General features: G+C 43.5%; 1 protein-coding gene across 11 annotated transcripts in view; it reads left to right on the forward strand.

The window, feature by feature from the left end:
* Positions 1 to 6,772, forward strand: part of CCDC88A (coiled-coil and HOOK domain protein 88A) — a 204,214-nt gene extending 197,442 nt beyond the window's left edge. For 9 of the 11 annotated variants that reach the window (XM_089663901.1, XM_089663904.1, XM_089663906.1 and 6 more), the window contains one exon: positions 4,711 to 6,772. Coding sequence is in view for 2 of the 11 variants with exons in the window: in XM_089663904.1 (XP_089520030.1) it covers positions 4,711 to 4,757 (47 nt within the window). In the remaining 9 variants the exon portion in view is untranslated. The remainder of the gene's footprint in view (positions 1 to 4,710) is intronic. The other 2 variants (XM_089663902.1, XM_089663903.1) reach the window with 1 other exon arrangement.
* Positions 6,773 to 14,131: the final 7,359 nt, after the last annotated feature.

The raw sequence follows: 14,131 nt of genomic DNA on the forward strand, positions 1-14,131 counted from the left end.
TCCGAGGTACACGGCCAGTTACAGATCGCGCCGCTGCGCGGCTCAGCAACCGTGCGAACTGCGCATGTGCGGGAGCACACCAGATGGCGTACACCTGGAAAGCTGAAGCATTTTTGCGGCCGCCAAACGGCTATAGACCGGGCGGCTAATGGTTAAAGACCCTTTTCTGACTCTCTCTGTCACACACATCGACTATCATAATTATTTCTCCATTTGAGTTTTTAAACCCCACCTCCTGACCCACTTATTCTCGCCTTTCCTACACAGTTATGGAAGTCAGCCTTATGTAAGCTCCTTGTCAAATGGTGTCGGAGCTTACACAGGGTTAATGACATAGTTGATTCCCCAACATGACATGATTGGACATGGTGATTGGCTGCTAGACCTGAGCACTGTGTCATAAGCGGTCATATATGTTCTCTCATACCCAGAAGTGCCTGGTATTCTGCAGCAGCTCCAGCACAAAATTGACATAGCAGCAGTGTGTCTGACGGAATGAGTTGGAAAAGGGTCTTTAAAGAGACACTGAGGTTGATTTACTAAAGTAAATAGACTGTGCACTTTGCAAATGCCTTGCACTCTGCAACAGCATTTGCTCCAAAGCTTAGGAATTGGGGAAAATTCTTTTGACTTCCATCATCTAATCACGTGCAAGCAAAGACACATTTTTTTTATCTTCCTTGTATATGATTGGGTACTCTTTGCAAAGTTATGCTTCACATCATTTGCTAAGCTCTGGTGCAAATGCCCTTGCAGAGTGCAGTCTATTTGCCTATAGTAAATCAACCCGACTGTAAGTTTTCCCGGATGACCCTTGATGTTTGTCTTATACTTGTTTTCCCAACTCTCAACCGTGGCTTCAGGAGTCAATCATGTGACAATGTTTGGACATGTTGATTGGGTGCAAGGCCCAAGCACAGTCATGAGAAAAGAGGTCACATGTTCTCTTACAACTGGTAGTGTTGGATATTTTGTTGTGGCTCCAACAGGGTGGGTAATGAAGCAGCAGTGGAATAGGTCAGGAAGTGGTCTTTAAACAAATATCAGGACAAGGGTAATCCAAAAATAAATGACAGATTCTCTTTAAAGAAGAAATCCAGGTAATTTTTTTCTTAACCCAAGCAGTGAGTCTGTGCCTGCACTGCATGGATTAAATGCTCTTTTTGTCTAGAGCCTCGGAAAGTATAGATATACATACCTAATCTGCCAATCCTCCGAGCGCAAGACTGGTTCCCGCCGCTCCTGCCAACACCCCCCTCCCCCCAGTACTGGCCGTCTTGAGAATGGGCTGTTCCTGACGTCATCACGCCCATGGACCAGCTCTGGATATGAGGACAGCAGGAACAGTCCACCACTGGATGTGGGGGAGGAGCACAGTTTTCTGAAGGAACGGAGGAATGGGTAGGTATAGCTTTACCCTGAGCCCCTAGACCAGGGGTAGGCAACCTGTGGCTCTCTAGCTGTTGTGGAACTACATTTCCCATGAGGCATTGCAAAGATTACAGCACTGACAGTTACAGCTATGACTTGCAGAGGCATGATGGAACTTGTAGTCCTGCGGCTCTCAGGTTGCCTACCCCTGCCCTAGACAGAACGAGCATTCAACCCCTGCAGTTCAGGCACAGCCCCATTGCATGGGAAAATAATTTTTTTACCAGAGTTCTGCTGTAATACATGTTTCCAAGACTTCTCCGACAGTGTAAATCTGGGAATACCTGTGCAGGTATGTAAAAGCTGATTATTTGCTACTCTCTCTTACAACATCTCGGTACCAGAAAGGTGGTGTTATGATTAATGTATATAGAACGTTGTGCAAAGACCATTGCTGAAGGATATTCTGCTGCCCAGGGAAGCTTCTTCTCTCAATGTTGTACACTGATAATATTCTGGGTCCTAGTATAGTATAAATGTGTTTTCCTTTTGCATAGATTTTCATTGGCAAAGATCTATGCTGTGTGCCTTTTGCCTTTCTGTGAATCCTTCATATCAATATTGAGAAATCTAAATTAGTATGTATCTCTGTGTAACACCTTCCATTCAATAGTCTACATCAGATGTGGACAATACGAGAAACAGAAGTCCATTCTAACACAGATAGACGACCCATGACAGATTTGTGTGCACCATAGTACCTTATGCAGTTATAATTCTGCTCAGTTAACCTGGCCATGCACAGTTAGATTTTCTGTGAAGTGTTTCAATGCAATTCTGAGAAATTGTTGGACAGAACATTCAATGATGCCATTGTTGGGTCAACTAATTTCATCCTAAAGCCTTAAAAAATGTTATCTAGACCTGCTACTTGAATGGATTCCCAGATATATTAAACTAATTCCTTTTATTGCTTATGGAATCAAGAAGGAAGAATACAAATTCAAGTTTATTTCAATTTATTTAAATATATTGTAAATTTAGAAATATATATAATATATGTATTATATTTTCATCAGCCAATGGGGTTGTAGTGGATATAATCTATACATTTTTTTTATCCATTTTTAAATCCAATTTTGCATACATTTTTATTATTCTTTCATATATTCACAGTATACATAATCATTTAACCATCTGCTGACCACCATACAGCCTGTCAGCAAATGGTTATACCAAGATTATGGCGGCAGCCATGATCTTGGTATCACATTTTATAGCTGGTGATTAACTGTCTAGTAAAAGGGATCTGGACGGCGCTACAGCTGCCTGATCACTTTTACTGTACCGAGAAGGGCCATTCCCTCCTGCCACAGTACTCATCCAGGAAAACTTCACACTGGAGATGGAGGAACATCTGTTTCCTGATCTCCTCTGTGACTAATGAAGCTGGAAATGTTAGTGATTTCATCGCATCCAGTTTCAGAGCTGTAATTCTTTGCTAATCAAGCATGACCTGGGCTTAAGCCACTGCTATGGAGGGCAGGGGAGACGTTGGGAGTCTAATAGACCACTGCTGTCTCCAGACCAGACCAGACCAGACCAGAGCTATCACATAGGGCAGGGGTGCCAAACTGGCGGCCCTCCAGCTGTTGCGAAACCACAAGTCCCATCATGCCTCTGCCTTTCGGAGTCATGCTTGTAACTGTCAATCTTGCAATGCCTCATGGGACTTGTAGTTTGGCAACAGCTGGACAACAGTTTGACACATGTGACATAGGGGACTTGTTAATTTCCTTGTGTTAGCAAACACACGTGTAAACACGGTACCGTGTTTACCGCGTTTAGCACTTGAACATTTATTGATTTGATTGGCCAGAGTATTTTCCACTGACTTGAATAAATGCCCACGAGCTAAATGCGGCTAGTATTTAGATGTGTTTACCCACATTTTTGCCGCATTTAGCTTTCTTTGGCCAAAACGTTCCTCTCCTGAATGTGATTCTTCTTTGTTCAGGAGAGGAACATTTAACTGCCTCTAAACTCTACTGCCCCTAAACTCTGGTAAAAGCCTATGTGTACATGGACAAATAGGCTTTTATTGAGTTGTTTTCAGGGGCTTTGGCAAAAAAATACACAAAACTCACGTTTAGAAGCAGCAGTGTACATGAGGCCTAAAGGTTGAAGGTTTTTTACCTCCATGAAATCTATGCATAAAGGTAAAAAACCTTCAGTATTCAGCTCCCCCTACATCCCACCCTTACCTGAGCCAGACTGTGATCAAGCAGTATGCATGAGAGCTACTGCTCTCCTGGGTCTCCGGCTGCTCATTGGCTGAGAGAGAGAGCAGCGAGAGCCATTGGCTCTCTCTGCTGTTAATTACGGCCAGTGAGGAGGGAGTGGGGGGATTCTGTGTGTCTTATGGACACAGAGAGCAGGGCTCGGGAGTGAGCAAACATGAGTGCCCCCATAGTAAGCGGCTTGTTATGGGGTCACTCAGAGAAGTGAAGGAGCCAGGAGCACTGGCGGAGGACCTAAAAAGAGGAGGATCAGGGCTGCTCTGTGCAAAAATGTTGCACAGGGCAGGTAAGTATAATATGTTTATTTTTTTTTAATTAACTTTTACAATCACTTTAAATGAAAAACGAATCAAAAAAGTGTAAAAAGAATAAATATTAATAGAGTAAACAAAAATAGCTATTTTAAAAACACCAGCCAGAGATGCAACAGGCTGCTTGCGATTCGATCAGCAGCTCTGTGCAGACCTCAGTAGTAACCCAAATGCAGAAGCTAGTTGCAGAATTAGAATTTGTCGACACTAATTTGCAGTGATATCTATTTAATAACATTAAATTGCAAAATGGCTGGTGCAGTGTACTCACAAGGCCCGTTCGGTGCAGTGTACTCACAAGGCCCGTTCGGTGCAGTGTACTCACAAGGCCCGTTCGGTGCAGTGTACTCACAAGGCCCGTTCGGTGCAGTGTACTCACAAGGCCCGTTCGGTGCAGTGTACTCACAAGGCCCGTTCGGTGCAGTGTACTCACAAGGCCCGTTCGGTGCAGTGTACTCACAAGGCCCGTTCGGTGCCCTGTAGAAACAAAGCTTTCAATCATCCCAACCTTCCTTCTAGAACATGCAATAAAAAGGCACTGCCTTACCAGAAAAGTCATGTGTGCATGGCCACGTTTCAGTAATGAATGCGTCCTTTGTTCTTCCTGTCTTTTCGCATGCTGTAACCGCTTCGCTGTCTAACCACATCGATCTTCACTGTGTCACTCTTCCGCTGTTCTTATTTGTTCTCTCTCTTCTCTCTCTCTCTCTGCTTCCTACTAAACACAGAGCGAAAAGTGTCCTTCAGTTTGTCCTTGCGAAGTTTCCATTTCTGAAGTCACAGGACCTCCCGCCATGCCAACTTTATCAGAGAATTTAGTTGCAAGCATTCAGCGCTAGAGCTGGAGATGAATTGACACCTTCCTTCCTTGAATCAAGGAGTTCAGTTGGAGAGAAATGCAAAAAAACAAACAAACAAAAAAAATGTACGTTTTTAAAAAGCCCATAAACGCTACAGGAATAATCTGAGTTTTCTTTCTGCACTTTGCACTGTGGTAGTCTCCTATTGTCCTGCTCAGGATGGACCTACAAGCACTCGTGGAAGCAAACTGTATGAACCCATGATCAATGCTAAACGTTGAATCAACCTCTGTATTACTCACAGAAGACGGTTAACTTTTTTGCTAGCAAAGGCCATGCTTCCTGGCTTAATCACTGCCTCATGTGATTCCCACATACTGCATGGTTTCGCCTCTTCCAAGCATCCGATAGCATGCTTGTCATGCACAGTAAAGAAATTGTGTGTTAAATCACGGACGCTTCAATATACTCAGCACCTTCCTCTCGCTCTAGCGTACCCTCCTATATTTGGGTACCGTGCTAATAATATTCGTGGAACATTTTTCAGTTTTATCCTCATTCATTGGAGGCCGCCATAGAGTGCCATAGTTCATACGGCGTCAGTTAGCTCAATAGGATTCAATGGAGGGTTGCCACTGGATGGCCATAGAGTGCCATAGTTCATATGGCACCAATTGGATTTAATGGAGGGCTGCCACTGGATGACCATAGAGTGCCATAGTTCATACGGCACCAGTTGCCTCAATTGGATTTAATGGAGGGCTGCCACTGGATGACAATAGAGTGCCATAGTTCATATGGCACCAATTGGATTTAATGGAGGGCTGCCACTGGATGACCATAGAGTGCCATAGTTCATACGGCACCAGTTGCCTCAATTGGATTTAATGGAGGGCTGCCACTGGATGACCATAGAGTGCCATAGTTCATATGGCACCAATTGGATGAATTGGATTTAATGGAGGGCTGCCACTGGATGACCATAGAGTGCCATAGTTCATACGGCACCAATTGCCTCAATTGGATTTAATGGAGGGCTGCCACTGGATGACCATAGAGTGCCATAGTTCATACGGCACCAATTGCCTCAATTGGATTTAATGGAGGGCTGCCACCGGATGACCATAGAGTGCCATAGTTCATACGGCACCAAATGCCTCAATAGAATTCAATGGAGGGCTGCCACTGGATGGCGGTCAACATAAGGTCACTGTTTACATTCATAGCATTATGGAGAAAAAATAGATCTAGCCATATGGGATGATTGTGACTATAGTAAAATCCACAAGCCTGTAAAAACATTGGCCATGCACAACTATTGCCCAGTACATGCAGCAATGAAGAAGGCTTTGTTGCCCTCACAGTGCCAGTTCTCAAATTATAAAACAAAGATAGGGTCCATGGGGCATTTGCCCGCCCCACCCCCCCCCCCTTGACAGCCCTCCCTGAATATTTTAAGGCGCTTTAAAAAAAACATGTAGCAAGACGATTGCTTTTTTTTTTTTTTTTTTCTTTTAGTCTTTTGGAAATCGAGAACGATGGACAACGTTAATGCACTGAGGATGATCAAAAAAGGATTATAATGTACGTTGCAATTTCTTAGTTGCATAATCAGCTGATGGCAAAATATCTTGGCAGATATCAATTTTGGTATTTTTTTTTATATATATATATGTTGGCAATGCCACATTTTTAATCTGGTTGACTGATTTGCTACCAGAGCCTGTACACTGTATGGGGCCCTTTTGGTGGTGAAGAATTAAAGGTAAGCGTGACTGTAATTATAGATGAGTGTGGAAATTTCCCATACATTTTATTGTATCCGTGACGAGAATGAACCTTTCTTCCCCCTAAATCCTAATTTAAACAATTGTCTTAATACCGTTCTTTTTTCACTTGTGTTTGAATGATTTGATGCTTCATAATGACGTTTAACACACATCGGATGTTTCACTTTTCTTGTTCTGTGTTATTAAAACATTTTCTTATATATTTTTTGTATGTCGTTTTATTTGACCTTGGCTTTAAATATCTTTGGTGTTGCCTCAGAGAATGTTCATTTGTTGTTTGAGAAATAATTTCATTTAGTTTTGGATAAAATGGTTCTATAACATGGTAGGCATGCGCACGGAGTGTGCCTGGGCACACCCTAATCACCCCGTGTGCTTTAAGGTCAGGCTGGTGACTAAGGACTGCGCTCCGGGGTCAGGGCTCGGCGGGCTCAGTCCAGAGGGTAGCACTGTGGAGGGGCCGTGGAGTGGCCTTCAGGAGGGAAGCTGCAGCAGCCAGCCGGGCACATGGAGCCCCCAAACTGATACCTTCACTCTCCACCCAGCCTGTCGTCTTCTCTCCCTGCGATCCTGTGAGACAGCCAATAGGAACACGGGGGCAGCGGCAGACTGTCACTCACCCTGTACAGGGAGCTGAGGGGGCGGGGCCAGACACTGTCAATCTGGCTGTATGGAGAAAAGAGGGGTAGAACCAGGGCTTGTATGGAAGAGCAGATGGCAGGCTGTCACTGAACTAGTGAGCACTACAGGGATCCATATACAGCACTATAGAGGGGCCCTATTTATCACTATAGAGGAGCCACAGACATCACGATACATGTACATCATAATAATAGGAGTATAGGGAGGGCTGTAGAGATTATTATGGGGGTTTACATATATTATTTTATATATATATATATATATATATATATATATATATATATAATATACTATACGGTATTGCCAAAAGTATTGGGCCGCCTGCCTTTGCACGCACATGAACTTTGATGGCATCCCAGTCTTAGTCTGTAGGGTTCAATATTGAGTTGGCCCCGCCCTTTGCAGCTATAACAGCTTCAACTCCTCTGGGAAGGCCGTCCACAAGGGTTAGGAGGGTGTCTATGGGAAGGTTGGACCATTCTTCCAGAAGCACATTTGTGAGGTCAGGCACTGATGTCGGGGGAGGAGGCCTGGCTTGCAGTCTCCACTCTAATTCATCCCAAAGGTTTTCTTTGGGTTGAGGTCAGGACTCTGTGCAGGCCAGTCAAGTTCCTCCACTCCAAACTCACTCATCCTTTGTGCACTGATGCGCACTCATGTTGGAACGGGAAGGGGCCGTCCCCAAACTCTTCCCACAAAGTTGGGAGCATGAAAATGTCCAAAATGTCTTGGTATGCTGACGCATTTAGAGTTCCCCTCACTGGAACGAAGGGGCCAAGCCAAATTCCTGAAAAACCAGCCCACACCATAATCCCCCTCCAGCAAACTTTACACTTGGTACAGTGCAGTCCAGGGGCGAACTGACCATTTGGAAACTCGGGCACTGCCCCAGGGCCCGGGGCAGTATGGGGCCCCATGAGATGCCCCTGGTACCTTTTTCATAGGCTTTTCTATGTTTGGGCAAGGACACAGGGGCCCCATGATCCCCTATTGCCCGGGGGCCCCATGAGTTGTCAGTCCACCCCTGGTGCAGTCAGGCAAGTATTGTTCTCCTGGCAACCATCAAACCTAGACACGTCCATTGGATTGCCAGACAGAGAAGTGTGATTGATCACTCCAGAGAACACGTCTCCACTGCTCTAGAGTCCAGTTGCGGCGTGCTTTACACCACTGCATCCGATGGTTTGCAATGCACTTGATGATGTAAAGCTTGGATGCAGCTGCTCGGCCATAGAAACCCATTCCATGAAGCTCTCTACACACTGTTGTTGTGCTAATCTGAAGGCCACATGAAGTTTGGAGGTTGAGAAAGAGTCAACTAGAGTATCACAGGGAACAGGTCTTTCTGATGTCTTGGCAGGAATACAGAAGGAGAGGTTAGAACCTCTGTTAGGGAATATTACCCCAGTTGGGACAGAGACATTGATAAAAACCTATTTCTCTACTTGTCTTTGAAACAAGACGCAAGGGAAAATCTCATTAATGCTGACTTTTCCCTACTCTTACCCAACAAAAAAATTGAGGTCTAGATCTCTCCTTTTAAATTAAATATACAGAAGTAACTAGAAAATTACAAAAAAAAAAAAAAAAAAAACAACATGAAATACAATTCTGAAGATATAGAATATTAAACATGTCAGAAATAGATTTTAGGAATTGTTACAAAAATAAATCACATGATTTGGTGTCGCTAAAAACGCCACTATAAAGTGCTCCACTACCAACGGTTGCTGCTGTTTAATAGTCTTGTGTCCAGTTACAAGGAATTCCACAGCTGTCTTCACTGCTGGCCTGAAATTCAAACTGCAGATATAATCTTTCATTGTTCACACAGGAACAGGTGGAGGCCTAAACAACAGACAAAACTGAATCAACTTTAGTCTTGCTAATTTTTTTTTTTTTTTGCAAGAAGAATATTTTTTTAAGCTTTTGAGGCTTTTTGATATCTAGCTAGCCATCTACACTCAACGGCCACTATATCAGATACACCTATTAAATTGCTTGGTAAGACAAATTGTGAATCAGCCAATCACATGGCAGCAACTCAATGCATTTAGGCATCAAGATGTAATGAAGATGACTGAAGTTCAAACCGAGCATCAGAATGGGGAAGAAAGGGGATTTAAGTGACTTTGAACGTGGCATGGTTTTTGGTGCCAGATGGGCTGGTCTGAATAGTTCAAAAACTGCTGATCTACTGGGATTTTCATGCACAACCATCTTTAGGGTTTACAGAGAATGGTCCGGAAAAGAGAAAATATCCAGTGAGCAGCAGTTGTGTGGAGGAAAATGCGTTGTTGATGTCAGAGGAGAATGGGCAGACTGGTTGGTGTGACATTCAGATGGTAGGGTCATAATTTGGCATACATAACATGAAAGCATGGATCCATCCTGCCTTTATCAAGTCTGGTGGTGGTGGTGGTGTCATGGCGTGAAGGATATTTTCTTGGCACTAGCAAGGTGTACCTAAGTGGCCGGTGAGTGTATGTCGTGTCTATCTGAAAACCTGAAGATGATTGCAGATTGGCTGGTACGGCACTCTTAACTGAACTAATGAATGTATTGGCTCCACCGCTCCTCTTCCATGTTGCCATATTTAAAACAACAGTATGGGGCAGGGGCAGACTGACAACTCATGGGGCCCCCGGGCATAGGGGATCATGGGGCCCCTCTGTCCTTGCCCAAACTCAAAAAAGCCTATGAAAAAGGTACCAGGGGCATCTCGTGGGGCCCCCTACTGACCCCGGGCCCCCGGGCAGTGCCCGAGTTTCCAAATGGTCAGTCCACCCCTGGTATGGGGTAGATTTATTAAAAACTGGTGCAGTTGTGCATGGTAGCCAATGACCAGGGGTGAACTGACCATTGGAAAACTCGGGCACTGCCCGAGGGCCTGAGGTCAGTAGGGGGCCCCATGAGATGCCCCTGGTATCTTTTTCATAGGCTTTTTTGAGTTTGGGCAAGGACACAGGGGCCCCATGATCCCCTATTGCCCGGGGGCCCCATGAGTTGTCAGTCCGCCCCTGCCAATGACCTTCTAACTTCAGCTTGTTCAGTTAAGCTTTGACAATAAAACCTGGAAGCTGATTGGTTTCAATGCAGACCTGCACCAGATTTTGCACCATGTAGTTTTGGTAAATAAAAGAAAGTGTATGAAGAAATCAAGGGCTTTCAAGGATGACCCATGAGTCTACCGTTACATAGAACTCATACATTTAAATCAGTTTTACCTTTTATTAAACAAACCTTTGTATAAAAGCATACAAAAATGGGGCCGTTATCACCTAATATAACCATGTATAAACCGGTATATAAACACAAGCCCTTTATCAGAGGGCTTCATAATCAAGTTATGACATTCTTGTGGACCTTTTAGAGCAGTGGTTCTCAACCTTCCTAATGCCGTGACCCTTTAATACAGTTCCTCTTGTTGTGGTGACCCCCAACCATAAAATTATTTACCCAGTAATTATAATTCATGAAGTGTCGTTTTACCTCCAATACTGCTGCTTTCAACACAGTAGCTGCTTTTAACAGAGTAGCTGCTTTCAACACAGCAGCTGCTTTCTACACAGTAACTGCTCTTTACACATCGGAAATATGTGTTTTCTGATGGTCTTAGGGGACCACTGTGAAAGGGTCGTTAGACCCCCAAAGGGGTAGCGACCCACAGGTTGAGAACCACTGTTTTAGAGGGAATCCATTCCTTTTTGAGTAAATTAGGTTTTGTGTTAGCACAGCTCAGCTCTTCGATATCTTTTGTTACCAACTGCAAAAAAAGATCCACTCTTGCATTACCTTGAGTTGGAAATTTTAGCGATTTATTTTTATATTTCATCGGGCGATATTCACACTCGGACTGCAAATCTTCCTCTTCTTCTAAAACTCTATCTGATATAAGAGCATCAAAATCTCCATCCACACTCTCTCTTTCCAATTCCATAGCTTCCAGTAGCTTTATTTGACCTTTAGATAAGAATCATTGATAAATTGGCATCTCATCATATGGAAAAGATTTTAAAGTCCCGAAGAAGCGATAGTGCCTACGTAACACGTTGACCCTTCGACCTATGCTGATCGTCATTATGTATTTGTACCTGTTTATACATGGTTGTATTAGGGGTTGATGCCCCCGTTGTTTTATGCTTTTAAACAAAGGCTTGTTTAACCACTTCCCATCCCCCCTACAGGGCAGCACGGGTGCGCAAAATCACATATATATATGTGATTTTTCATTTCAGGGTAGGGGTGCGCACCCTACCCGCACTGGCAACTGCGGCTGTCAATCGTGGCCAATAATTACTCGCTGGCGCCCGGCAATTTCCGAAGATCTCCAACGGGGAGGAGGACTATTTTGTTTACTAACAGTTCTCCTCTCAATCAGCTCAGACACTGCTCTGGATGGCTGTGGCACACTGCTCTGGATTGTAAGCTCGAAAGAGCAGGGCCCTCAATCCCCTCATGTTTTGCATTGTATTGGTATTGTTCTGTGACATGTTCTGTCCCCCTTTGTAATGTAGAGCGCTGAGTGAACTATTGGCTCTTTATAAATACTGTATAATAATAATTACACTGAAGCACACGGACACAGCCCCCTAGTAAAACACTCCCTGCACACAGTTAACCCTTTGATCGCCCCTCATGTTAACCTCTTCCTGCTCAGTGCCATTAGTACAGTGTCAGTACTTTTTTTTTTTTTAGCACTGATCACTGTATTGGTGTCACTGAGAATGTCAGTGACACCAAGTCTGTTCCCCCCAGTGTCAGAATGCCCACCGTAGTCCCGCTATAAGTCGCTAATCACCACCATTACTAGTAAAAAAAAAAAAAAATTTTTAAATCCCAGTATATATACGCCATTTGTAAATGCTATAACTTTCACTTAAACCAATTATTTTACAAATATTGTGATTTTTTAGCAAAAACGTCACAGAATACATTTTGGCGTAAATTTATGAAGAAATTCGATTTTTTTAATTTTTTACTGGACATGTTTAATAGCAAAAAAGTCAAAAATAGTTTTTTTTTTTCTCAAAATTGTATTTTTTTTATAGCACAAAAAATTAAAAACACACAGGCGATCAAATACCACCAAAAGAAAGCTCAATTAGTGGGGAAAAAAAGGACGTAAATTTAAATTGGGTGCAGCGTTACATGACTGCGCAATTGTCAGTTAAAGTAACGCAGTGCCGTAACATAAAAAATGGCCTGGTCAGGAAGGGGCGTAAATCCTCAGGAGGGTGAGGGGTTAATAAAATGTAAACCTTTTTTAAATGTATAAGTTCTATGTAATGACATACTGATGGGTCATCCTTGAAAGACTTTGATTTCTTTGTACACTTTATTTTGGTCTATTGTGTTTTTTGTTAATGACCACTTAGTATTAGGCTGGATTAAGCAGATCCAGTAGATATATCTTTCCCTCCACACTTATTTACTCATACACAATATGCTACAGTTTTAGTAAATAACCCCCTATGTACACATGCGCACCACTGGTGTCTTCCAGAATTTTATTACCTGGCAAAGAGGGTTAAGGCAGTGCTGGAAAATAAAGGCGGCCACACAAAATATTGACACTTTGGGCCCAATTTGGACATTGTCACTTAGGGGAGGACTCCCTTTTGTTGCCAGCGGTTTAGACATTAATGGCGGTGTGTTGAGTTATTTTGAGGGGACAGAAAATTTACATGTTATACAAGCTGTACACTGACTACGTCACATTGTAGCAAAGTGTCATTTCTTCAGTGTTGTCACATGAAAAGATAGAATAAAATATTTACAAAAATGTGAGGGGTGGACTCACTTCTGGGAGATACTGTATATATACTATATACACCAAACACCCATAAAATTATGACCCACCCACCATAACCTGACCCGCCATGGACTGCACTAGACCTCTGAAGGCATGCTGTGGTATCTGGCACCAAGCCATCAGTAGCAGATCCTTTAACCCTGTTTAAAAAGTAATTTTAGGCTTGAAGATTACACAAAACCCCAAAACAGTATATATTTTCTAAAAGCAGACAACCAGAGTTTTAGTAAATGCAAACTTTCAGTAAAAAACACACCAAAGTGAAAAAGATGAGGTTGCGCCGAGTAAATAGATATCCAATAGGCCAAACCTTAAATTTGTGTGCGCCTATGAAATGACGACAAACTTCAGTACCCTATACTGTATTTTCTATAGGCGACGCTTCAAAAGCCCCTTTAGGTCATCAGTTTAGCATTATGGAGGAGAATTATTGCTCTCTGGCGTGCGCAATGATACGTAACGTGTATTGAAATCAATGTTTTCACATGTAGGCACCCCAACGTGTGCATTTACATTCATGCATGCGTATATGTGGGGGGTCTCAAACTTTTTGGGGGGGATGCGATGTGCTTGGGTGTAACTTTATTTTTTTTTGCAATAAAAAAATGTTTTTTACTTTACTTTAGTCTCCAATGTGATGATTTTTAGTTGATAGCTTCTCTTTAACCACCTCCCGCCTGCCATATAATACCCGCCATATAGTAATATGACGGGTGCAAGATGGTTCTCTCGTTCTGGGAGGACGTCATATGACGTACTCCCATTCTCACTGCGCATGCGCGGCTCAGGGAGCGCAACATGGCGATCGGCGATGCGCTGTGTCCCTCGGTCACCGATCACGGAAAGAGCCGAAGATGTCGGCTCGGTCATGTGATCAGCTGTGTCCAATCACAGCTGATCACATGTAAACAGGGAAATGCCGGTTATCAACATTTCTCTTCTCTCGTGCCGTCACGCTGACAGCTCGAGAGGAGAGGAGAGCCGGTAATCGGCTTTCCGCGGAGGGGACATGTACACTGATCATCAGGGCACTGATGATCAGTGTGCCCTGATGATCAGTGTAGCCCCAGCAGTGCCACCTGTCAGTGTCCATCAGTGCTTA

Source organism: Staurois parvus, unplaced genomic scaffold, assembly GCF_062004578.1.
Source record: "Staurois parvus isolate SC_StPar_1 unplaced genomic scaffold, SC_StPar_1.0 ptg001798l, whole genome shotgun sequence".
Taxonomy (NCBI): Eukaryota; Metazoa; Chordata; class Amphibia; order Anura; family Ranidae; genus Staurois; species Staurois parvus.